The sequence below is a fragment of the Micromys minutus genome, assembly GCF_963924665.1.
Source record: "Micromys minutus genome assembly, chromosome: 22".
Lineage (NCBI taxonomy): Eukaryota > Metazoa > Chordata > Mammalia > Rodentia > Muridae > Micromys > Micromys minutus.
In genome coordinates, this window is record NC_137957.1 from 18,535,414 (window position 1) to 18,558,967 (window position 23,554).

At 38.5% G+C, this 23,554-nt stretch overlaps 1 protein-coding gene across 1 annotated transcript in view; it reads left to right on the forward strand.

The window, feature by feature from the left end:
- TBC1D15 (TBC1 domain family member 15) overlaps positions 1-23,554 on the forward strand; it is a 50,719-nt gene that overhangs the window by 7,769 nt on the left and 19,396 nt on the right. Inside the window, exons 2-10 of the mRNA XM_080934952.1 lie at positions 2,945-3,043; positions 4,026-4,100; positions 8,233-8,371; positions 11,673-11,883; positions 17,217-17,319; positions 18,410-18,607; positions 19,535-19,663; positions 20,151-20,254; positions 21,336-21,430. Coding sequence (XP_080791078.1) covers positions 2,945-3,043; positions 4,026-4,100; positions 8,233-8,371; positions 11,673-11,883; positions 17,217-17,319; positions 18,410-18,607; positions 19,535-19,663; positions 20,151-20,254; positions 21,336-21,430 — 1,153 coding nt within the window. The remainder of the gene's footprint in view (positions 1-2,944; positions 3,044-4,025; positions 4,101-8,232; positions 8,372-11,672; positions 11,884-17,216; positions 17,320-18,409; positions 18,608-19,534; positions 19,664-20,150; positions 20,255-21,335; positions 21,431-23,554) is intronic.

Consider the following 23,554-nt stretch of genomic DNA (forward strand, 5'->3'; position numbering starts at 1 on the left):
GTGGATTGCTTTATGAAATTCACATAGTTGTTAAAGTGGATATTATGAAGTAGCTATTGAATTTCTATATTTGGCGAGATTTAGGGCAAGGATTTTACCTTAAACTTATTAATGAGTATTTTAGTTGCTTTTCATTTATCTTTAGGTTTTGGAAATAGTTGGTGGCAGTATAATAGCTCAGTTCCACATCAGTATAGAAGCTATAGGAGCCCACTACTGTGCTTTGCATGCTCTCTGCTCAGCATTGTTAGGAGCATGGCTTTGTATTCGGTAATGCAAAAGTGCATCCATCTCTACCTGCCACATCGAAATTACCTGCAATGTCGCATCTTTGCTCTTTAATTTTAACACTTATTGTTAAAATCGAGGTCAGCAAATTTGTTATAAATCATTTTCTACAGCCCCTCAGAACTCTCTATTTATTACTACCATTCTTTCCTCAGCATCGTTTGAGGCAATAGCAGCTCATAAAAGCCAGAGCTGGCCTTGAACTTGTTATAAGGCTGTGGATGACCTTAAACTTTTATGTCTCTTCAAGCCTCCAAGTGCTGAGATTATAGGCAAGTGCTATAGTGCCTCACTTCAGAGTTATTCTAATAAGTTATCTGGTTTACTTCCTTTGCTAAAGGCTATTAATGTTAGTAGCACTTCATTAAACGTTTTATATATGCACTCACCTGCTTGAGCATCCTAAATATTCTAAAAGTGTGTGTGTGTGTGTGTGTGTGTGTGTGTGTGTGTGACTCCAACTTGGGTCATGAGGCTGCATGCTTTTATCTGGTGAGCTTCTCACTAGCCCCACCTTAGCAAATACTATTAATTTATTTACACAGAGCTTCGTGAGGTCCTTCTGGCCTGGAACTCGGACATCTGCCTACTTCTGATGCCTTAGTGCAAGGATTAAATGCATGCACTAACATACCTGCATAATAGAAAAGTTATATAAATTGTATTGTTTAGGGGATAGTAAGAAAAATTTGTATGTATATGATACAGATGTTTTTTGTACTGAATACTACTTAATCTGGTTGAGTTCAGAGGATATAGAATACACAGAGATGGGGATTTCATAACACTTAGTTCATGCAAATCAGTCACTCGTATTTGCCTTTTCAGGCAGACATAAGTAATTTCTAGAAGTTAAAGTTGGTCCTTTAAAATAAAATTAGAAAAGCTAAACATGACTGCCTTCTACAGACAGTACAAATATAGTTTAGAATTTGAGTTTTGTGACATGTAATTTTCTCTAAAAAAGGTACTGAAGAGGAAGGAGCTGGGCATGGAGGTGCGCACCCCACCACGGGGTGGGGGCAGAGGTGGGCACTGGGTGTTCTAGGTACAATGTTTCTGGGTATTGGGAGCTGACATGTAGGAATGGAATAGATGTGGCAGGTGCTGGTGGGGTCCACAGGAGAGAGGAAAGCGGAGTGTTCCACCAGGATCTGCTTAGACCCTGGGACTAGGGGCAGAGAGGAGTAGACACAGCAGGCCTGCCAGTTAGGGGTGAAGCTAGAGGAGATTGGATTTAGAAGAATGAGGGTGAGGTGAAGAGTGGTCTGTGGCTTCTCAAGAGACTGCCTGTTGGAGATGGGGGATGGGACAAAGCAATGGGTGGGGACTGAAGTTTGGAGGGAAAGATCTGTGTGTTGCACTGATGATAGGGGCAGTGAAAAAGGCTGGAAGCACTCTTTAAAATTCCCATATTATTCCTGTAAGTTACGCCTGTGTTTTGAAGTCACAGCAGCAAGATCTTCTATGAGCCACTGTAGAGATACATAGAAAGCACCTGTTCCTTATATCTGATTGTTTGATCTTTTTGGATATTTTCATGTAGATTTTTAGTTTGAACTTAATGCTTACCTTAAAATATTAAACTGTTGTTATTGGTGTTGTGTGTGACTACTAGGCAAGCATTGCATCACTGATGGTTATCCCAGCTCCAGGCTGGAATAGATGATTTTATACACTAGGCACATAGCATTTAGTTAAACGTCGTGATTATGGAGATCAATAAGAGAGTGATTTTTTTATCAATCCGAAAGAAGAAATATTCATGTGTATTGAGGCAAATTTTCTTCTAATCTTTTTTTTCCAAATGTTTGAAGCTTCCTGAAGTCTCTGTGGTATGTTTTAATACAGGTTGAGCATTTCTAATCTGAAAATCCAGAATCTGGAATGTTCCCAAGTCTAAGATGGTTTTAGTGCTGAGTTGACACTACAAATAGAAAATGCCACACCGTGACTTGATCTGACAGTTTGCAGTCCAGGTTCTCTAACCCTATAGAGCTGTCTTCAGACTGCATATATATAAGGCATATATAGAACACAGAAGAATTTTGTATTTCGATTTGGCCCTGTTTCTAAAATATCTATTCTAAGTACATAGTCATGAATCTGAAATACTTCTTGTCCCAATCAACCTGTGATACATTTGTATGTGGGGTAATCAGACACTTGAACAGTATTATAAGAAAATACCTTGGGGATTAGAGAGATGACTCAACAGTTAAGAGCCTTGGCTGCTTTCCTGGAGGACTCAAGTTGAATACCCATTATCCACATGGTTCGCAGTTGTCTGACTCTCCAGTTCCAGAGGATCTGATGCCATCTTCTGGCCTCCACAGGGACTTAGCCCGCAAATGGTGATTAGACATTGTATGTAAACAAAGCATGTATATGCATAAAACATTTAAAAAGTAAAAAAAAAAGAGCACATCTCAGTTTTAAGAAATGTTAAAATAAAAAGCATGACTAGAGCTGGGCTCATTTAGTAAACACTTGACATGCAAGCTTAAGTCAGCTCTCTAGCAGTGAAGGAGAAGCTGCCATTTCAGCTCTGAGAAGGGAGACACATGTGCATGATGCGCACATGCATGCAAACATACACATATGAAAGGGAAAACAGTGTAATAATCTTGTTTTTTTTTTTTTTTTGCTGTTTCAGATTATATATGAACAAGAAGGGGTATATATTCACTCATCTTGCGGAAAGGCAAATGACCAAGACAGCTTAATTTCAGGAATACTGCGTGTTTTAGAAAAGGTGAGTTTCTGGTAAAATGATTTGATAGTTTATGATGGTGATTCTCTTCAGGGCTTTGGAAAAGTCTGAATTTCATATATAAGATTATTGGCTTAGATTTTTTTCTAAACGTACTTTATTTAGGGTTCTAGAATGCTTCAGCCTCTCTTTTAGTCCAGTGACCAGAGGTAGGGGAAAAAGGTTTATAGGAAAAGGGGGTTATGAACCTGCTTAGAGGTTTTGGGGACAATTCCAATCTGCATTGTCAGGACATCAGCAGTCCAATCCAGTAGCAAACATCCAGCACGCATCAGCTGCGGTTTGATCCAGTAGAAACCACAGGTTCCACCAAGTTGGCAAGAGGGACAAGAGTCTGCCGGAATCCCATGAGAACCCATCATGCCCCCTCTCAAGTGTCTGCTCCAGCAAAACCTCCTCTCACAAGACAGCTTCCAGAAAAACATCAGTGACACAACTGAGTTTCCAAAGAAACCAGAAATTTCCACTTCACAAGATGGTGTATATTTGAACAGGTGTGAATTTAACATCGAGATAATGCTAGAAGCAAAATAAATACCTTAGGGAACCTGATGAAATTTTGAATATGTATGTAAAGGTGGGCATTGGTACACACATCGAGTCCTAGCACTTGGGAGGCAGAGGCAGGTGGATCTCGGTAGTTTCAAGCGAGCTTGGTCTGTGTAGCGAGTTCCTGGACAGCCAGGGCACCAGTGATCTTCTCTCTCACCAAAGAAAAAGGGTTCTATAAGTAATACAAATTTTTTATAATGAAAAATAATTAGAATTAAATTTCCATAATTGTTAAATGATGTTAGCATGCGTAAAATATTAACATTTAAGGACCTAAATTTTTATTTTGCATTTAGAAGTAAAAAATGGATTAAGAATATATTGATGAATTATAAATATAATTCATGGTTTCTTCAGGATGCTCAAATTTTCTTGATGAATTTTAAATATAGTTTATAATTTCTTTCTGTAGGATGCTGAAGTAATAGTGGACTGGAGACCATTGGATGACGCATTAGATTCTTCTAGTATTCTGTATGCTGGAAAGGTATTTAAAAATACCACTTAGAGAATGCCTTATGTCTTCTTTTTGTGTGTGTATATGTAAGTACTTAGGAATGCATGTGTCTTATATACCACCTTGCTCTAATGCCCTTCCCCCAATGTAAGCTTACATTTTAAAAAATCTTCCAAAACGTTTTAAGCTCCCTTCTAGCCCACCACCCACCAGAGGTAGTGGAAAAGAACAGTTATTAGGTTATAAGTAGACCTTATAGAAATAGTTCTTTGGAGTGAATGTAATCTGCATTGTCAGGATATAGACCAGCAGTTCAGTTCTGTAGTGTCAGGGTAGCAAACACATCAAACAGATGGTTGGGAACCACAGTAGAGGCTGGGAATTGAACCTAGGTCCTCTTAACCACTGAGTCATCTGCTTGACTTTCTAAGACTTCTTTTGAGTGTTTGCCCTACTCCTTAAATAGATAGCATGGTGCCTGTCACAGGTGTAATAGACATTTTGTTTCTAAAGAGTTTAAGGATAAGTCATATGTATCCTCAGCTCCATCATAGTCTCTTTATGGACCCTGAGCAGCCTAGAATTTGCTGTGTAGACCAGGCTGGTCTTGAATTTGCATGGTCCTTCTGCTTCCAAAGTGCTTGTCAACAAGTCAGACTTGTTGCCACCACACCAAATTTTTATTTGGGTATAATCTGTTTCCTCTGTATGGTTCCTCTTGCTACTCCTATGTTTGCTTTGGACTCTGGCCTTTTGCTTACACACGTGTCTTGATATTTAGGGGGTTTCGTAGTTTTAGGGTCATATTTATTTAATAGCAGGTGTCCCAGCAAGATTCTATTTGCTCTCATTATAACTAGGCCTGCTGTTAGTGGGGTTCTTCTGTCTTTGTGTGGCCAGGCTGTTCTCAGGTGGGAATTCCTAGTGTTAGGTTCCCATTATTTTTCTTGGGGCTAGCTCACTTTATCGTAAAGGAAGTTAGGGTTGGACGTTGGACAGCTGAGTTGAACAAGAGACTTGGGAGTGTCGGCTCCTTTAATGTCTACGTGAACTTCTAGGTCAGTCTCGTTTTGAGCAGTGCACGTGGTTCCTCCTCGGCCACAGACACTGTTTTACATCTTGTGGTGAGGTGTAAAACCCTGGGACTGGCAAGATGGCTCAGTAGGCAAGGGTCCTTACACCAAGCCTGATGACCTGTTTGTTCTCCTCAACCAACATGGTGGAGGAAGAGAACTGACTCCCAAAAGTTGTCTCTAACTTGTTTGTGTACACAGCCATATGTCCATACAGTCACAGGCATACTTAAGAGTTTTAAAAAGAAACTCTTTCGGAGTTCTAATTTTCCTACTTACAAACTTTAAAATGTGTGCGTGTGTGTTTGTGTGTGTGTGAATATGAGACTGATTGAGACTGTATGTGTTTGTAATGACTGTAGAAGCCAGAAGAGGGATTTCACTTGGAGCTGGAGTTACAGGTGCTTGGTACCAGCTCATTGTGGGTGTTGGACCACCATTTCTTTAGCCCCAATTCTGTTTTTAACTTCGACTTTAATGCCCCTCCTCCCCCCCTCTCTCTCTATATATAGTTTTTTTATATATACTCTGCCATGTATGAGCCTGTTTATGTTTGTAGGGAGGTAGGTGTTGAGCTGTGTGGGGTGGGATGATTCTGAGGGTGGTTCTTTAGCCTTTCTCCTTCTCATTGCTGGACTGTGGCTGGAGAGAGGGCAGTGAGGGGATGAACAAAAAGGGCTTTCTGAACTGGGCTGGATGGTGCATGCCTCTAATCCCTGCACTGGGAGGCTGAGGCAGAAGGGTCTCTTGAGTTCAAGGCCAGCCTGGACCACAGAGGGAAAGAAAATTAAGAACCCAGCCAAAGAAAACCTTTAAGGTAGCTCTTGGAAAATGACATTTGAGGTGTAGGCCCTGGAATAAAGAAACCACGATACTCTATAATTGTGTTCTCTCTGTCTCCTCTTTGTGAGTTTGAAGTTTCATTCTGCTCCTAATAATTTCCTTCTCCCCCTTTAACAAAATACGATGGAGGTTACTTGCTCAGAACGTTCTCTTTTCCTGGTTAGTATATCTTTCGAGACTTTATCTCTGTTTTGTATGTGAGAATACTTACATTCTCTGTTAATTTTGATGGTACATTTGAAATTTTATACATAGTTTTGTGACTTTTTTTTAAAGATTTATTTATTTTAGGTATATAAGTACACTGTCACTGTCTTCAGACACACCAGCAGAGGGCATCAGATCCCATTACAGATAGTTGTGAGCCACCATGTGGTTGCTGGGAATTGAACTCAGGACCTCTGGAAGAGCAGTCAGTGTTCTTAAACAGCTGAACCATTTCTCCAGCCCAGTTTTGTAACTTTATTTTATATATTTTTGTGTGTTGAATAAGTAGCCTTAAATATAGGGACAAATTTATAAATGTGCTTTTCAAATGTGCACCACTGTAGGAACATCATAGGATATTCTAACACAAATCTGGATGGTACACAGCAGTCCGACATTCTAACACTGGATGTGTGAGCTTAACCCTGTATGGTAAGATATAGAAAACCTCTTAATGACAAAAATAGTGTGCAAGCTGTGAAAATAGCCGTCTTCATTTTAGATGTGCTGCCCATAGTTTGTTGTGCTGTGCTTCTCCATGACGGTGGCCTGTGGTAGACTTACTTACGTGAGTGAGGGCAGTGCCGTGAGCCACAGTACAGCAGTGACTTTTCAGTGATGTGCGCTGCATGACTAGGTCATAGGTCAGTTCTAGTATGTGTCAGCCTTAACTGGCCTAGTATTTATCCACCCCCCTTAATTACTTCCTCTTCTGTCGATGTATATTTTAATTTTAGGAGATCATCTACATTGCCCTCCTACACGTAGTAATAGGAAATACTGCCAACACTATAAGATAGTCCATTTTCTCACACTTTCTTTTATATTTGATATATTTTAAAATTAAGTCAAATACATTTCTTTAAAAACATTTCTCCTGATGTTGAAACCTTTTTTTTTTTTTAAAATCAATTTTTTGCATTTTGTATGTGTATGGGTGTTTGGTGGAATCTACACCTGTGTACCAACTGTGCGCCTAGTACCCAGGGAGGCCAGAAGAGGGTGATGGGTTAGCTGACATGTAGGTGCTGGGAATCAAACCCTGGTCTCTGGAAGAGCAATGAGGCTTTTCTCTAGTCCCTTTCATTTTTTTTTAACTTCCTCTTTCAGATCATGTGTTTCCTTTTTTCCACATTTAATTTGTCTTGTGTGTGTTTGTGTCTTTGTGGTTTGTGTTCTTCCTCCCCCTCTTGTGTGTGTGTGTGTGTGTGTGTGTGTGTGTGTGTGTGTGTGTGTGTGTGTGTGTCTGTCTGTCTGTCTGTCTGTCTGTCTACTTGCATGTGGAGGTCAGAGGACAGCCTGTGGGAGTCAAATCTGTTCTTAAACCGTACACATTCTGGGAATTGGACGAGAATTGACAGGCTTGGCAGCAAGAGGCTTTACATGCTCACCCCTCTCACCAGCTCTCGTTTGTTGTAGTTTTTGTAGTCTGGTTATTTCTCTTTTGCCTGTGATGGTTAGAATCTCAGGTTCACATTAACATACAGAAGTAGATGTTTGGTTTTATTCTCTTTAAAATCAAAATCATGTACATCTGTATATAAAATTTGTAGATATGTTATATGTATATATTATATGTGTTATATCTAAATTCTATATATATATATAGATATGTTATAGCTACACACTATAGATTAGTGTTGCTTTTAGCTAATTTTTGTCAGAAGATACATAATTTTGGCTTAAACAAATCTCTACAGTTAGTTACTTTCCATAAATTTCAACTTGGAACCTTGACTGCTCTTTACCTCTTGTTTTCCTTGTCTTCTCATAAGATGGTTGCCATGTTCAGCTTTATATATACAGGTCAGTGAGGATGTGAGGGGAATCTTACAGTGAGAGCCAGAGTCCTCAGAACTCTTGCTGGCTTTGTACATGTTAATTGGCAGCCCTAACTGTAAAGAGGGAGAAGGGAGAGCTAGGAGAGCTGGTGTTCCTGCCGCCTGCCTGCCACAGCTTTCCGATGTCATTCACAGGTGCTCTGATGCTGTGCGTCAGCACCTTCTAGCTTCCCACTTACATATTTGTTACTGTTTCAGGACTCCAGCTCAGTTGTAGAGTGGACTCAGGCTCCAAAAGAAAGAGCTCATCGAGGATCGGAATACCAGAGCAGTTATGAAGCAGAGTGGGACATGGTTAATACAGTTTCATTTAAGAAGAAACCACATACCAATGGAGGTATGAATTAAACCTTTGAGATCTTAAACTGAACAGATGTGCAGAAAATGCTTTAATGTTCCTCAACCACAAAGGATGATCTGAGCCTTTAACGTGTGTGTACAATAATTCTGTTCTATTTTTATTTTTTATTTTGTTGTTGTGATTAAGGAGGATTAAGAAATACTCATTCTATTTTTTAGTTAATTAAGAAACACATAAATAACTTTCATAAATTCTGTGTGATAACTGCACAAAACTGCACATCTGAGTTCAGTACTGGGAGGCTGAGGTAGGAGGAGCCTGAGTTCGAGGGCAGTCTGTGGCTACATCATTAATTCCAGGCCTGGACAACACAGTAAGACCCTGTCTCAAAAACAAAGTCCTTGACACGTGCTTTTCTTAATCTAGTATTTTAGAAATCGTGTTATTTCACCCCGAGGCAGCAGAGGGAGGAGGAGTATACTACTGAACTGTACCATTCTGTCTCAGAGTTATTATGATTTTTTTTTGTAGCTCATTTCAGTGTCTTCCATATGTTCAGTTGCTATTCCCTTTTGTATATTTAAATCAGTATTTACTATGTGTTTACAGGGAGAGCCAAGATAATTTGATATTGTATATACTATATCAGAAAAATAGCACATATTCCATAGAATTCATGTATTATACTAAATATCATCTAACCAGCTCACATGTGATATGACCAATGTAATTATGATTGCTTGTTAAAGGTACGTTCCACCACTTCCCAGCACAGAAGTTACTTGTCAGTGCATTTAATCATGCAGACAGTTCTGCTGTGATATTTTCATGTGTCTATATGCTTTCACTTTTTCACCTGATTTCTTCTAATAGTCCTAAGGAAATACCTTTTTTCCCCTTTTCCATCTTGAGGTAAGGTCTCATTATGTAGTCTGGCTGGCCTGGTGCTCTCAGAGATCCTCCTGCCTCAACCTCCCCAGTACTGATACTAAAGGCATATGATATGATGTTGTGTCTAAGAAATTAATTTTTAAGAAATACATTTCTTGAAATATTTTATGAAACATTTTAACACTTTATGTGAGTTTGAAGATTTTATTTTCACACTTTTATGTTTTTTACTTTGTACTTTCCCCCACTATGATGTATAAAGAAAAATTAGAGCACACTTTAAAAAAATTGATTATCAAAGCCTCATTTACTCGGTTTTCATAAAAACATTTAACATTATACCTTAAATTCTTTGCTTTTCTGACAGAATAGTGTATTGAAATGGTTTACTTCCAGAAGAACAAACAGTATGACAAATTGTCACTGTTATTAATGACTCAGTGAACTGTTTACTGTGCATTTGGCTGTTCACTTTTGCTATCTAATGTGTTGGAAGTACTGTACATGTTCATGAGAACTAGTTTCTTTTTACTTCTGCCTAATGAGAAACGATGTTCTGAATTTGCTCTTGGACTCTTTAAGTTTTCTCTTATGGCTATTTCTGTCGTTAGCGGTTGATTGCGGAGTTACTTGGAGACTACCATTATGCTGACATAGTGCAGACTTTTCTTGCGTTTATTGAGCTTGCTTTTGATTACCTCATGTTTTAGCTACTGGAGATATACCTGGAAATAAGAAAGGCACTTCCTCTCTCTATTTTTATTTGGACAGCCTTCCCCTAACTTCTACATTGCCTTGGCTGCCCTGGAACTTGCTGTGTAGTTTAGATTGGCCTCAAACTTTCAGAGATCCACCTGCCTGTGTAAAGGCCTGTGCTGCCTGGCCTAAGGAAATAACTTGTAAATGTTGAATTTCCTCAATATTTTTATGAAGCATTTTTAATATTTTGTGTAAGTTTCTGTTCTCTTTAAGCTTGTATTTTAATGGAAAGACTTGTAGACTTGAACTTGTAGTTGTCATCTTTGTCAGAGCTTCAAGTGAGGGAAATGAGTGAAATGCCTTTCTTTTATATTACACATAATATCCTTTACTAAGGGAAGATCTGTATAGCAAGTTTGCTCTTACAGTGCACAAGCTCATGTCCTATAATACTTTTTGGGAACTTTTATTGCAGCTTCTGTTCATGCAGTTGAGTACAGTTGTGTGTGTTTCTGTTTCTCTTTGTGCTTTTTGCAAATGGGTAGCATGTATTCTTTCTAGACAGTTTAGGTCTGTACACACAGGTGATAGATAGATAGATGGGGAAAGTCGGAATCTTTAGAAACATTCTCGATGTCCAATGAGCTCGTGCTGTTCTGAGCTTTCTGACATTGAAACATGTAGCATGTTGTTAGCACTTAATCTAATATCAGCCTTAGATATATGTTCACCGTTCAGACCAGTGTGGAGGCTGTGCAGGTCAGTGTATGCAGATAATTATAGTAGCCTTTAATGACCACTTTAAAGGGGTACCTATTAGGAAGTCTTATGATGGAACTTTGACAGGACATACATGTGGGTCAGCACCAGTTAACCTTTTTTTTTTTTTTTTTTTTTTTGAGCAAATTTTGTAAGCATTATTCTGTGTATAAGTGGGATGGAATTCATAAAGGTCTTGAATAATACTGTATGATATATCTAATGAAATAATGCTTTTAAAAGTATTGCTTTTCTTTTCAGAGACATTACATTTCTGAGTTAAATTATGAGAGCAAAGTAACATTTTATATTAGACATTATCAGTAAATACTTCTAGTAAAACATACTTTAAAAATAGTTTTTCTTTTAAAAAAGTAGTCTTTAAGTTGCTTGTTAACAGTTTGGATAGTGTTCATGGACCTAAGGTTTCATCGCCTATAAATTTAGTACGAATTCAGAAAGTGTTGCATTTTATATAACTGTGGTTTGAATTGCATTCTTAATTTAGTAGAAACTTAATTTAGTGAGGCTGGTTATGTGGTTTCATTGGTGGAGTGCTTATCTAGCAACACATTAGTACACAGTGTCCTGAGTCTAATCCTCAGCACCAAATAAACTGGGCATGTGATGTGGCACATGCTTGTAATTTTAGCTTTCCAGAGATGGAGGCAAGTGGGTCAGATGTTGAAGGTTTTCTCATTACACGATGAGTTTGATGTTAGCTCGAAAGTCCTGAGAGCCTGTCTTCATCCCATTCTATTCTATACTGCGTAGCATATTTGAATTTGTTTATAATAGAATAGCTCATTTTAAAAGCAGTTCTCTTTAAGAATTGTCAAGTGGCCATTTCGGCTGTAGTAAAACCTGTAGTAATGAGTGTACAGTGTGTCCCTGGGCTAGACAGATAACTGCTAGGCAAGCATGATGAGCATTCTCAGTACTTAACAAGATGAATTAAGATATTTCACCCCATTTTCTTGTTTTTAAGATGCTTCAAGCCATAGAAATGGGAAAAGCAAATGGTCATTCCTGTTCAGTTTGGCAGACCTGAAGTCAGTCAAGCAAAGCAAAGAGGGTATGGGCTGGTCGTATTTGGTCTTCTGTCTAAAGGATGACGTTGTGCTTCCTGCGCTGCACTTCCATCAAGGAGATAGCAAACTACTGATTGAGTCTCTTGAGAAATATGTGGTATTGTGTGAGTAAGTACCAAATAGTTTCTACTTACTTCAGCAGGGGTATTGTATTAATCCCAGGGCAAACTGTACTTGTCACTGAGCGTCCGTGACTTGAGGACACGGGTGCAAGTGCACACAGGGTGTCAGCAATTTAGTTTCTGCATTAGTGAATAACATTTAGTATTTGAACCTAAAACTTTTTGTTAATTTATTAGCTTTTTGCACTTTATAATACCGTTTACTTACTGTCGTGCATGTGTGCACCTGTGTATGCATTTGTGTAATGGCGTTCATATGAAGGTCACTGGCTGGCTCTCCTTTCTGCTGTGCGAGTCCCTGGGATTGAACGCGGGGCCTTTTACCCTGATCCACCTTGCTGCCTCAATATGTTCTTTTTGTTTGCTTGCTTGTTTTTTTTTTTTTATGGAAAATTAGTCCAATATTCTTATACAATTTAATGACAATGCCTCAGTAATTATGAATTATGTTTTCTTAATTTACCTTTATTAAGTTTTTATTTTAAATATAGTTTTATATGCAAGATTGAAATTTAAGTTAAGCAATTCTTCATCCTTTTATAAAATTGTAAGTTGGAAAACATAGCCCTTTTTCTTTGCAAACGTTGTCTTCTCTGTTCCCCTGCCTGCCCAGAACACAGTCTCTCTCTTGCTCTTGTTCTCAACAAGCACTTCTTTGGGTGTCACTCAGAGAAGACTGTACTGATCACTTGATACTCAGTTGTGAATGAAGCAGGCGTGGGCCTCTGAGATGGGATGTCATGAGTGAAGTGACAAGTGAGTGACAACGGCGAAGATCAGATACAGGAAGTTTGAGGCTGCGATATGAGGGAGCTTTATCTAACACAGCAAGGTCGGTGATGGAGCAAAGACTCCAGAATAGGCAGGTCCAAGACAGTCCTAAAGAATGGTTGAACTGTTAGCATGAAAGGATAGAGATTTGGTAAGAAGGAAGTTTTAGTATAGAAGAGTAGAACATGCCACAATCTCAGATGTTCAGTGTCACAGAAGTTTGGATCAGGGAGAGGCTCCAGAGTTATAGTGAATAAATGCTGCAGGACACACGAAGGATCATGTAGCCATCCTAGCAGGTTGTGCAGTTATCTCCGTGAGTCCAGGAGATTGACAGGTAAGATGAGCTATTGGACAGTGTTAATATGCTAGACTAACTGTCCTCCATTGAAGAAGTGTTGAGAGAAGAGATGTTAGAAAAATATTTGAAAGATAAAGGAATTTGAAGAAGGGATCCTTGGTGCAACATTTCTTCTGTGGTTGGTGAAACTGGCCTTGGCATAACTTGAACGATCATTCTCATTTTGTCTGTTTTTTTGCCCCCCCCCCACCCCCGTTTTGTTTAGTTTTGAGAATAGGGTCTTAATGTAACCCAGGCTGGCCTTGATATATAGCAGAGTCAGCCTTAAATGTTTGATCTTCCTGCCTTCACCTCCTATGTGCTTGGGTTACTGGTCTTCATACATTACATTTCATCACATGGCATAGTGTCCTTCATTTGAGCCACATGGTTTTTGAGTTCCTGAAATCACCTAAACTCTTTCTTGTGCTTAGGTCATTTATATACACAATTGGTCCTGTTCACAGTAATCTTCTTTTGTAGTTTCTGAGACCTCAAGTTACTGCTTTCCAAGTGGGACTTTCCTGAAATACTTCCTCTCCCACTAATGCACAATTTTGTCTCTCTTCCTCCCTATTTTATTTCCTTGATTGCTTTTCTCTTGCCATTGAAGAGGATAATTTAGTCTCTTGTGATGGCTAGTTTCATGGAAATGTGACACAAAATAGTGTCAATTCAGAAGAGGGCCCTCAATTGAAAAAAATGCCCCAACAGATAGGTGTATGAGCAAGCGTGTAATTCATTTTCTTGACTGATTGATTGTGAGAAGTCCAGTTCACCATGGGCAGTGCCACCCTTGGGCTGGTGGTCTTGGGAGAGTGGTCTTGGGCTGAGCCAGAAAGGTAGAGCAAGCCAGTGAGCAGCACCCTTCATGGCCTGTGTATCAGCTCCTGCATGCAAATCTCTGAGTTCAAAGTCAATCTACAGAGAAAGATCCAGGACAGCCAAGCTTTGGCAGTGAAGGAGTTGGAAAGGAGGAGGCTAGTGATAATGTAATAGAAGAGCCATGTTCCAGCTCCTGCAAGCAGCAGAACTCAACAGCTTCAGCCATGTATCTCTGACTTTATAGAAAGAGAAGTAGATTACTGGGACAATTGATGCTGGTCAGCTGGAGCTAAGAAATTAGTGGTGATTAAGATGAGACCTGCATCACTGAGGTGAAATCTCCTGGGAAGTGTTTTCTGAGAGCACCAAGAAGCTGTGTTCCAGAGGTAGCCAAGGTTGTATCTCCTGCTGCAGCTGTACTTGGTATTAGTAATATGCAAGAGTCACCCACGTGGTGCTGGTTTTGAAGGCATGAAGGGGTCATGAAGAGCAGCTGAGTCTTGGCACTGTGAGAGGCCACAGAAGGCCATTGGTGAAGGTGCGGCCTCAGTTACGGTTGATGACCCAGGCAGGACTAAAGGGATCATGCAAAAGGTTTGAGGCTTGGCACCATGAAGTTAAGTCTACGAGAGGCTATTGGTGAAGCCTAGTTGGAGCAGGAGACCTAAGTGTATTGGAGATGCTAGTACCATGGGATGGTCACCAAGAACAGCAACAACAGTGAAGTGGATCAACTTTAGCTTAGAGTGCTACAGAGGGCAGAGATGGAGAAGTTAAGTGAAGGCAACCCCTTTGGAGGAGCCTAGAAGATCATGCATGGGTCCCAGATGTTGAAACAAGAAGCTGTAACATTGAAGTTGGCATTGGAGACCCCAAGATGTTTGAGATGCCAGAACCTTGGCCATATGTGGAGGAAAGTGCTAACAGGGAGTTGAACCAGGAGAAAGAAGTTTGCTGAAGTCAACAAAGATGAAATGGAGTGGAGATCTGAAGATGGCTTTGACATCAGACATGGGGATGTTTGCAGTTTGCCCAGCTGGTTTCCTGTCTTGCCTTGGGGATTACAGTTAAGTGTTTGGGTGAATCTCAGAAGACACTTTCAACTTTGGACTTTTAACATTGTTGAGATTTCTGTAGACTATAGGGACTTTGGAAGTTGGACTAAATGTACTTTTTAATTATACTATGATAGGTATGGTCCCCATAGACTCATATGTTTAAATAAGCCTATGGGGGCCAAGGAGTGGAATGTGATGGTTTGTATATGCTCAGTCCAGGGTGTGGCGTTATTAGAGGGTGTTGGAGTAGTGTGTCACTGTGGGTGTAGGCTTTAAGACCCTCACACTAGTTGCCTAGATGCCAGTCTTCCACTAGCAGCCTTCAGATGAAGACATAGAACTCTCAGCTCCTCCTGCACCATGTCTGCCTGAATGCTTCCATGTTCCCGCCTTGATGATACTGGACTGAACCTTTGAACCTGTAAGCCGGCCCCAATTAAATGTTCTTATAAGAGTTGGCTTGGTCATGGTGTCTGTTCACAGCAGTAAAACCCTAAGACCTGCTCTCTCCCTGGTTCATGGTGCTTTCTAACACGTTGATGACATTTTTTTAGAGTAGTTGAGCCTTAACATTTCTTCATTTCCCCAAGGAGGTACCTGCAGTAGCCATCAGGGAGTGTACAGTATTAAAAATGAACTACTTAGGAAAGATTTTGTGGCTACTAGTTTGTAATATATTTACAACTCCTGTGGTCAGTTGGGGGTCTACAGCTTTGGAGCTGTAGACGGTCTGACTCCAGTTGCTGAGGATGGCACATTTTATTCCTTTCCTACAGATCAGGCAGCATGGTTCCTTTCATTTTTAATTAAGATTTTAAGTGACTTGATGTAATTTATTGTTAGAAACAGAATAACCCTATACCAGTAAACACTGTGCTAGAAGGAACATTTTCTACACTTCTATATTGTCTGCTTTTCTGGTGCATATTTAAAAGTTGGCCTATATTGTAAACATGACTTGCTATAAGAGAATCCATGACTCTGCATTTTAATCACCTGCCCTAGTTTCAGAAAAACAGAATGAATGAAAATGCAGTATGTTTTAATTGCCCCCTGTCTTACCCCCTGCCCCATGATTGTGCCACAGTGTATTAGCTTCTATTTTCTTTCAAGGATCCAGTGTTTATAACCATGTTTGGAAAAGATCCTGTTTTGGATTTCATATCCACTCTAGCATTTCTGCTTTATCCTGTTATGTTAGAATCAAGAGGAGATAACTGTTATTAAAGATCTTATCTCAAACATTTGTAATAAACTAGAGGTGTATTGAAGCAGAAAACATTTAGTTTTTATTTTAAACATAGAACATTTATAGATTTATTATAGCTAACTTACTAGATCATAAAACAATAGAAAAGGATTGGTTAGTTTGTCTGATTCTGTGGAATTAGATGTTTGTTTGGAAAGCACATTGTTTATTTTGTGGTTACTAAGAAGTGTGGAAAAAGACCTGTGCTTAGAGGTCTAATATGAAAACTAGATCTGTATGGTCACTGAAAATATATCTATATGTGTGCGTGAATACACATTTGCATGTATGCATGTGTAGTTATGGTTAGCATCATTAGTAAAGAACCTTCTTCACATCATGTATTTCTAAACATTTTGTATTGTAATACTAACAAGCTGTGGAACAAATTTGGAAATCATTTCAAAGTACGTTTCTTGTATGTATTACATACTTGAATCCTACAGTTTGGTTTCATTTGTTTTTATAGCATAGACATATATAGTAGACTTTTCTATTGTAAATTTTATCTAAGGATTCAGTTTCATTATAACATAAACATCTTGGCTTTGCCTAGAATAAAATTATAAAAATGTTTGTTACATTACATTTTAAGATTTAATATTTTGATTGGAGAGATGGCTCAGTAATTTAAGAGAAATTGCTATTCTTATAGAGGACCCAGGCTCAGTTCGCAGAACCTGCACCTGCCCACCCACAACTACCTTTAGTACAGTTTTCAGCCTCTTGGTACCAGGTACATATGGGTCCTACATACATACGTGTAAGCAAAGTGCACATACAAACAATTAAGTTAAAATAAAAGCCTGGCAGTGGTAGTGCACGTCTTTAATTCCAGCGCTTGGGAGGCAGAGGCAGGTGGATCTTTTGAGTTCTAGGCCAGACTGGGAGAGCTGGAGCCACAGAGAGAAACTGTTTGTTGTGTGAAGTTTTATAGTTCTAGGTATTTGCTAATAGGAAATATTTACTAGGAAACTTCTAGGGCTGGAGGGTTTTTGTTTTGTTTTTAATGCACTAGTAGCTATTGATAATTGAAGTTTTGTGGTAATTTCTAAAAATGTCCATTCTACTTACAGGTCATCACAAGATAGTAGAACACTTCTTGTTAACTGTCAGAATAAGAGTCTTTCACAGTCTTTTGAAAATCTTCTTGATGAACCAGCATACGGCTTAATACAAGTATGTTGTCATAATCCTTAGATGTATCCTTTATCTGTGTATCAGTTTGAGTCTGTCGTTTGTGTTCCTCGTCCTCTTCTCAGACCCCACAGAAGGAGCACATGTGATGTTTATAGCTTGGAACCGTGTACTCTGTATGCAGAGTAATAATTACTATTGAGCCAGGTCTCTCCTTTTTTCTAGTGCTGAAATGAGGCAGCAGATTTTAATTATGCTTTTCCTTCATAGGATCACAGAAGGTATTTCAACTTAATGATTAGTTTAGAAAAAAGCCACCTGAGTTTTTGTTTCAGTTCTCAGTAGAAAGTGTGGATATTAGGATGTCCTGTTCTTCAGAGTGTGTTCAGGTAGACTTAGTGTGCTATCAGAGTGCTTGCTGGGAGCTGGCACTTTGTCATGACTTTGGCAGCGTAAAGATTAACAACATAAATGGAGACTTCAGAAAGGAGTAGGACGATCTTCTCTTCAAATAAAAAGCTCTGAGAAATTAATAAACAGCTGTTTTAGTAAATGTAAATTAGCAGGGTTTAGACATAAAGACTTTTTGCTGTTTTTAGGACAGCTCTGCCCTAGAAATGGTTTTTGATGTGAGCAACTAATATGATTCAATTAAAACATTAGCTCTTATCTAAACAAGCTGAGCTTTAAATTTATCTATCAAATATTTTGTGTTAAGTGTGGTAGTGCACACGTCAAGAAATACATGTGTATATTTTTTATTTTTATTATTATTATTATTATTTTTTTTTTTTTTTGTGAAGGCAGGCCTGCTAGACAGAAGAAAGCTGTTGTGGGCCATTCACCACTGGAGAGTAAGCCCTGTGTACATTCTGTATGCAGATTGATAGAAGCCTGCAGAGCATTTGTTGATCAGCAATTTAATCAGTAGCGTTAATTTGTTATTCTGTTTTAACTAAATGGCTTAAATTTAAATTTTCTTTCTAGAAAAAAACCCTAAGATGATCATAGAATACTCTGGTTTAGCTCTGATTTCCCTCCTTTTAAAAGCTTTGCTTTTTTTGGCACTTAAGGTCTAATTTGTTCCTTTTTTTTAAATTAATAATGCTAATATTTGTTTTCTACTACATAGAAAATTAAAAAGGATCCTTATACAGCAACCATGGTAGGATTTTCCAAAGTTACAAACTACATTTTTGATAGTTTGCGAGGCAGCGATCCCTCTACACATCAACGACCACCTTCAGAAATGGCGGATTTTCTTAGTGATGCTATTCCAGGTCTAAAGATAAATCAGCAAGAAGAACCAGGATTTGAAGTCATCACCAGAGTGAGTGGAGATTAACATAATCTAATTCTTAACATTATAGTAGAGAATGCCTAGTGAATACTACAGAAAACAAAGCTCTTTTTTCATATCTGATTTCTGCAACCCACTCATAATAGCTTGGTTTGTTGATTTGTTCTCATATACTATCTAATTAACGCTTCATCTTTTGTGATGACTTTTTGGTAATAATGAAGTTGTTTTGTGGAGTGCAGAGAAGAAAGAAATGCTGAGTTTGCCTATTGCCTGTTAGGTTTGTTTATAATTTGCCCATTTCTGTGTAGGTACCAAAAGCAGTCTGACAGGACTCAGGGCTTTTATCTGCCTTACAAGGCTTTACTAAGTTAGATGCGTTTGGGCCTTGAATGAAAGCAAGTCTTTATATTTAGCTTTTGAGTTTGCTGCAATTTAAGTTTTGTTCATAAATTTGTAAATTTGCAAATTGTAGAACTTAATTAAAGGCTTTATCTTTAATTAGTATTTTAAAATTACCAGCGTCTATTAATTGAATAAAAACAGTAGAAACTGCCAAGTGAAATGAGTGAATCATGAATCAATCTTGAATTGCAAACCTCAGTTTGTAAGAAAAGCTAACTTTAGAGTGTGATAGTAGAATAATTATATATTCTATCTCTTCTTAATAATGTACCATTTGATTTGAAGGTTTCATAAAATTGATGTTGAATGATTTTTACTTATGTAATTGAAGATGTAAAGGCAAAGTATTTTAATGACGTACTTTGAGTCAGTGCAGTTTCTGAATTTGCTCCATATAGGGGCCTAATAAAGCCCATTAATTTAAAACTGGGAAGTAAGAGGAGCATTAAAGCTCATACTGAGAGATGGTTACTTAAGAGCTTTTACTTATGCCTTGACCTCACTTACAGATGTATGAGAAGTACGGTGCATATATTTCTCTTTCTGTTCTAGATTGATCTGGGAGAGCGACCTGTTGTTCAGAGGCGGGAACCAGTATCCCTGGAAGAATGGACCAAAAGCCTGGACTCTGAAGGCAGACTCCTAAACGTAGAGAGCATGAAGCAGATGATATTCAGAGGGGTATGGCCTCTGATGCCATTGTATCAGGGATTTGTTGGTTTATTTATATTTTTGCAGGAAAACTGGATCATTTCTTTGAAAGTTGATAAAATTTCTGTATTGAGTGGGATGCTTACTGTGCCCCTGACTGCTGAGTTTGCCGGTGTCCATAAGTCTAGAGAAGATAATTGTTCTTATTTTGTTGTGTGGGCTCCATGAGGAGCCTCTTAAGAATAGCATTGTCCTACCCAGTAAGGTTGACTTTCCTCCTCGGCCTGCTGTCCACTGTATATATACAGTCTTGTGTGCTTGTTTTTGGCAGTTTGGCAACTACTTACCATCATGAGGGTCTAGACACAAGAAACAAGGTAGTATTCATTGAATTTTTTTGGGATATAAAACCTAGGTACTATGTTTCTTATATTTAAGTTTTGTGAATGTAGTGTATTGTTTTTTTTTTTTTTTTCTTCTTTTTAACTAATGTGATTAATATGAATACTTTCTTTAGGGTCTTAGTCATTCATTAAGAAAGCAAGCATGGAAATTTCTCCTGGGTTATTTTCCTTGGGATAGTACCAGAGAAGAAAGAACTCAGTTACAAAAACAAAAGACGTAAGTAAATGATGCTTTTGTATGTTTACCAGAGAAATTCAGCTGACCCACCCATATAAATTTTTTTTTATGCAAAGATTTGGAGTAAACCATGAAATGGGAGGACAATTAGATTTTGTTGTTTCAATTTAAAAATTAGAAGCAATGTAATTATTTCAAAGCAGAAACACTTATTTAGAAGGCATCTATGCCCGTGACTGTGCAAACATGGTAGGATGCCCAAGTCTCCTGTGCTAGCTCTGTATACAGACAACTGTTTAGACACCTGTTAAAGTATCATCCATTTTTCTTTTTTTTTTTTAAAGATTTATTTATTATATATAAGCACACTGTAGCTGTCTTTAGACACACCAGAAGAGGGCATCAGATCTCATTACAGATGGTTATGAGCCACCATGCAGTTGGTGGAATTTGAACTCAGGACCTCTGGAAGAGCAGCCAGTGCCCTTAACCTCAGAGCCGTCACTCCAGCCTGTGTGATCCACTTCTAATGGCTTATAATTTAATTGTGAAATTGGGTTATACGTATATTTTCTGTTTATATTTTTATATTATTTTCATGCGTTCATACAATGGTCACATAAAAGAAAGCATCTTTATTTCTTGTAGAGAAATACAGCTGATTTCCCAGGTATTTTTATGTCTGAGTTTTAGTCTTTGATTTTAAACTATTTCAGCCATTATGTGCACGTCAAAAATCTTGGGCATTTCTTTTTATATTAACAAGTTTTCTAGTAAAAAACAGTAGGATAACGACTTTTAAAGTTGGGTTTAAAAAGTTATTTGAATTTTTGTTTATATTTATTTAAAAACTTCAGTGGCTCAAATATTTGATAAGTGGAATAAATTTAGAAATCATTTAAAAAACTGAAGTGTTTTAAGGTATAGCTAAAATGCTGACAGCTTAAGTTCATCTCATCTGTTTTCCTGTCTTCACATGTGTCTAAGCACTTGGCTGTCGTGTTTGTAGACTCAGCACCACAGTCATAGTACTCTGATACACTATGTATAGACAACTGAAGTCAGCAGTGTCACAAACACAAGCTTCATTGCTGTCCCTGCTGTACATTGTCTCCTACAGTGATGAGTACTTCAGAATGAAACTGCAGTGGAAGTCTGTCAGTGAGGTGCAAGAGAAGAGAAACTCACGCTTGAGAGACTATAGAAGTCTGATTGGTAGGTTTTCATACATGATACCATTTATATTGCTGCTCAAAAGAAATCTGAATTGGGGAGTGTGTGGGAAAGTACATTTATGTGTGGTCTAGCAGGCCTGTCAGTTTAGCCTTTGCATATTTAAGTACTGATGAACTATCATTCCAAAATGTGAATTAAGAAAAAAAGATTACTTCCTCATTTTAAAAGACTTTTTTTTTTTTTTTAAATTCCCGGTGAAAGTGATGTTATTGTCAAACAATTAGAAACTGTAGGTGGCCAAAAAGAAAATAAAAATTTGTTTTTGCTACCTGGAGATAATTATAGTTAGCTTTAACGTACATCTCCCTCTTTCTCTGTCCGTCTGTCTGTCTCTCCAGAGTCTCTGTAGTTTTGGCTATCCTGGAGCTTGTTTTGTAGACCCAACTGGTTTTTGAACTGTGAGATTCTCCTGCCTCTGCCTCCTAAGTGCTGGTGTGTACCACCATGCTAAGCTTTATTTACTTTAACTGATTTTTTAAGTGGGGAATTTTCAAATTTGAAAATAGAATATTTACCTGGGAACGACTAAAGAGATACTTGAGTTTTAGCACTAAGACCTTTAGACGTAGTTCTGGGACACTTGGCCCTGTGGTAAAAGTCAAATCTGAGTACTGAAGGCTGCTTAGGTTGTGCTATACAGAGCTGCCTGGCCTGTCTCGGCTCACAGTTGGGTTACACATGAGAAGGCAGAAGCATAGAGAGTGAGAAGGGCTTGTCCATTGTCACAGGGTGGATGAGCATGGAATCCAGACTGACTCTCTTTCCACATTGTTTGTGTGACTTTGCATAGTATATAAGAACTTGGTTTCAAATTTTTATATTGAATTTTTATATGGATGATTTATAGGTTTTCTTTTAGGTCATCACTGTAGCCACTACAACCCACCTGTGGAAGAAAGAACTCTGTAATTTAAGCTGGGTGTGCGGTGTATATATGCAATTCCAGAACTTGGAAAATGGAGGCAGGCAACGTGATTTGAATTTAGTTTCATAAGAGACAGACAGACAGACATACACACACACACACACACACACACACATACACACACAATACATAATATGTAATTTTGGCCAGCCAGAACTACACAGCAAAACTCTCATCTTAAAGAGCCCTACAGGTTATGTGTAGAAATGTCAATGTAATAATGAGTCAGGACTTCCTGTGATTTTGAGACAACTGTGGCTGTCTGTTGGCCATAGTAATTCCCCTTCCCAAAGTAAATCCTTTATCTGATTAAGACAAAAAGCTTGGGGGTTCTTTGTCATGGGTTGTTTAAGGATTTCTGAAGGCACCTAGTGTTTCCATTGTTCGTAGAGAAATGGTGATGGTCTGTGTTCCCTGCCCCTCTAGGAAGGTGGCTAGGTGCTAACTTGGTAAGTATTTGAAGGCTCATTTTAAGTACACACCTTATCTTCCCATTACATTTGAAGCTGTAGCAGCTCTCATTTTTGTGCCTCATTCCCGAATAGCCTTGAACTCCTGCTGATCCTCTTGTCTTTGCCTCTCACTTAGCTTAAATCTGTATGGTTTGAACTGAGAAGTGTTTTTGTTCAGTTTGCTCATTTTTAGTGGAAAATAAAGGTTACTGATCTGTTTAATCTGTCTAAGGAGTCTAGTGGCTTTTAATGCATGCACGATAGGTGGTTCACCAGGGCTCACTCAGCTGGTCTTGCCATTTAGTGAGGCCTGGGTTCAGTGAGAATCACTGCTTCCTAAAAGGGCTTGATGGAACAGTAAAAAAAAAAAAAAAACAAAAAACTTTGGGGTCACGGATGTTCATGCCCCATGTATACCTGCAGACATGTATTCATGCATACACACCTCTGCACAGGAGGCTGTAGGTTTTGTGGATCATAAGATGGATTAAAGTGTAATAGAAAACTGTTGGATTATTGTAAGAGTGTATTAGTTATATTTGTTTTTTTCTGCTATGTGAAAATGGACCATATTAAGTTGTAAGTAGGACTAAAAGTCATGTAAGATATGAGCAGGATTAAAGAAGCTTGGTTAGTAGGAGGTAGAGGTCTAACAGATGGTGGTAGCGCAGTTAGAGGGCCCTTTTGATAGAATTTACAAGACTTTGATGTATTGAATATTCAGCA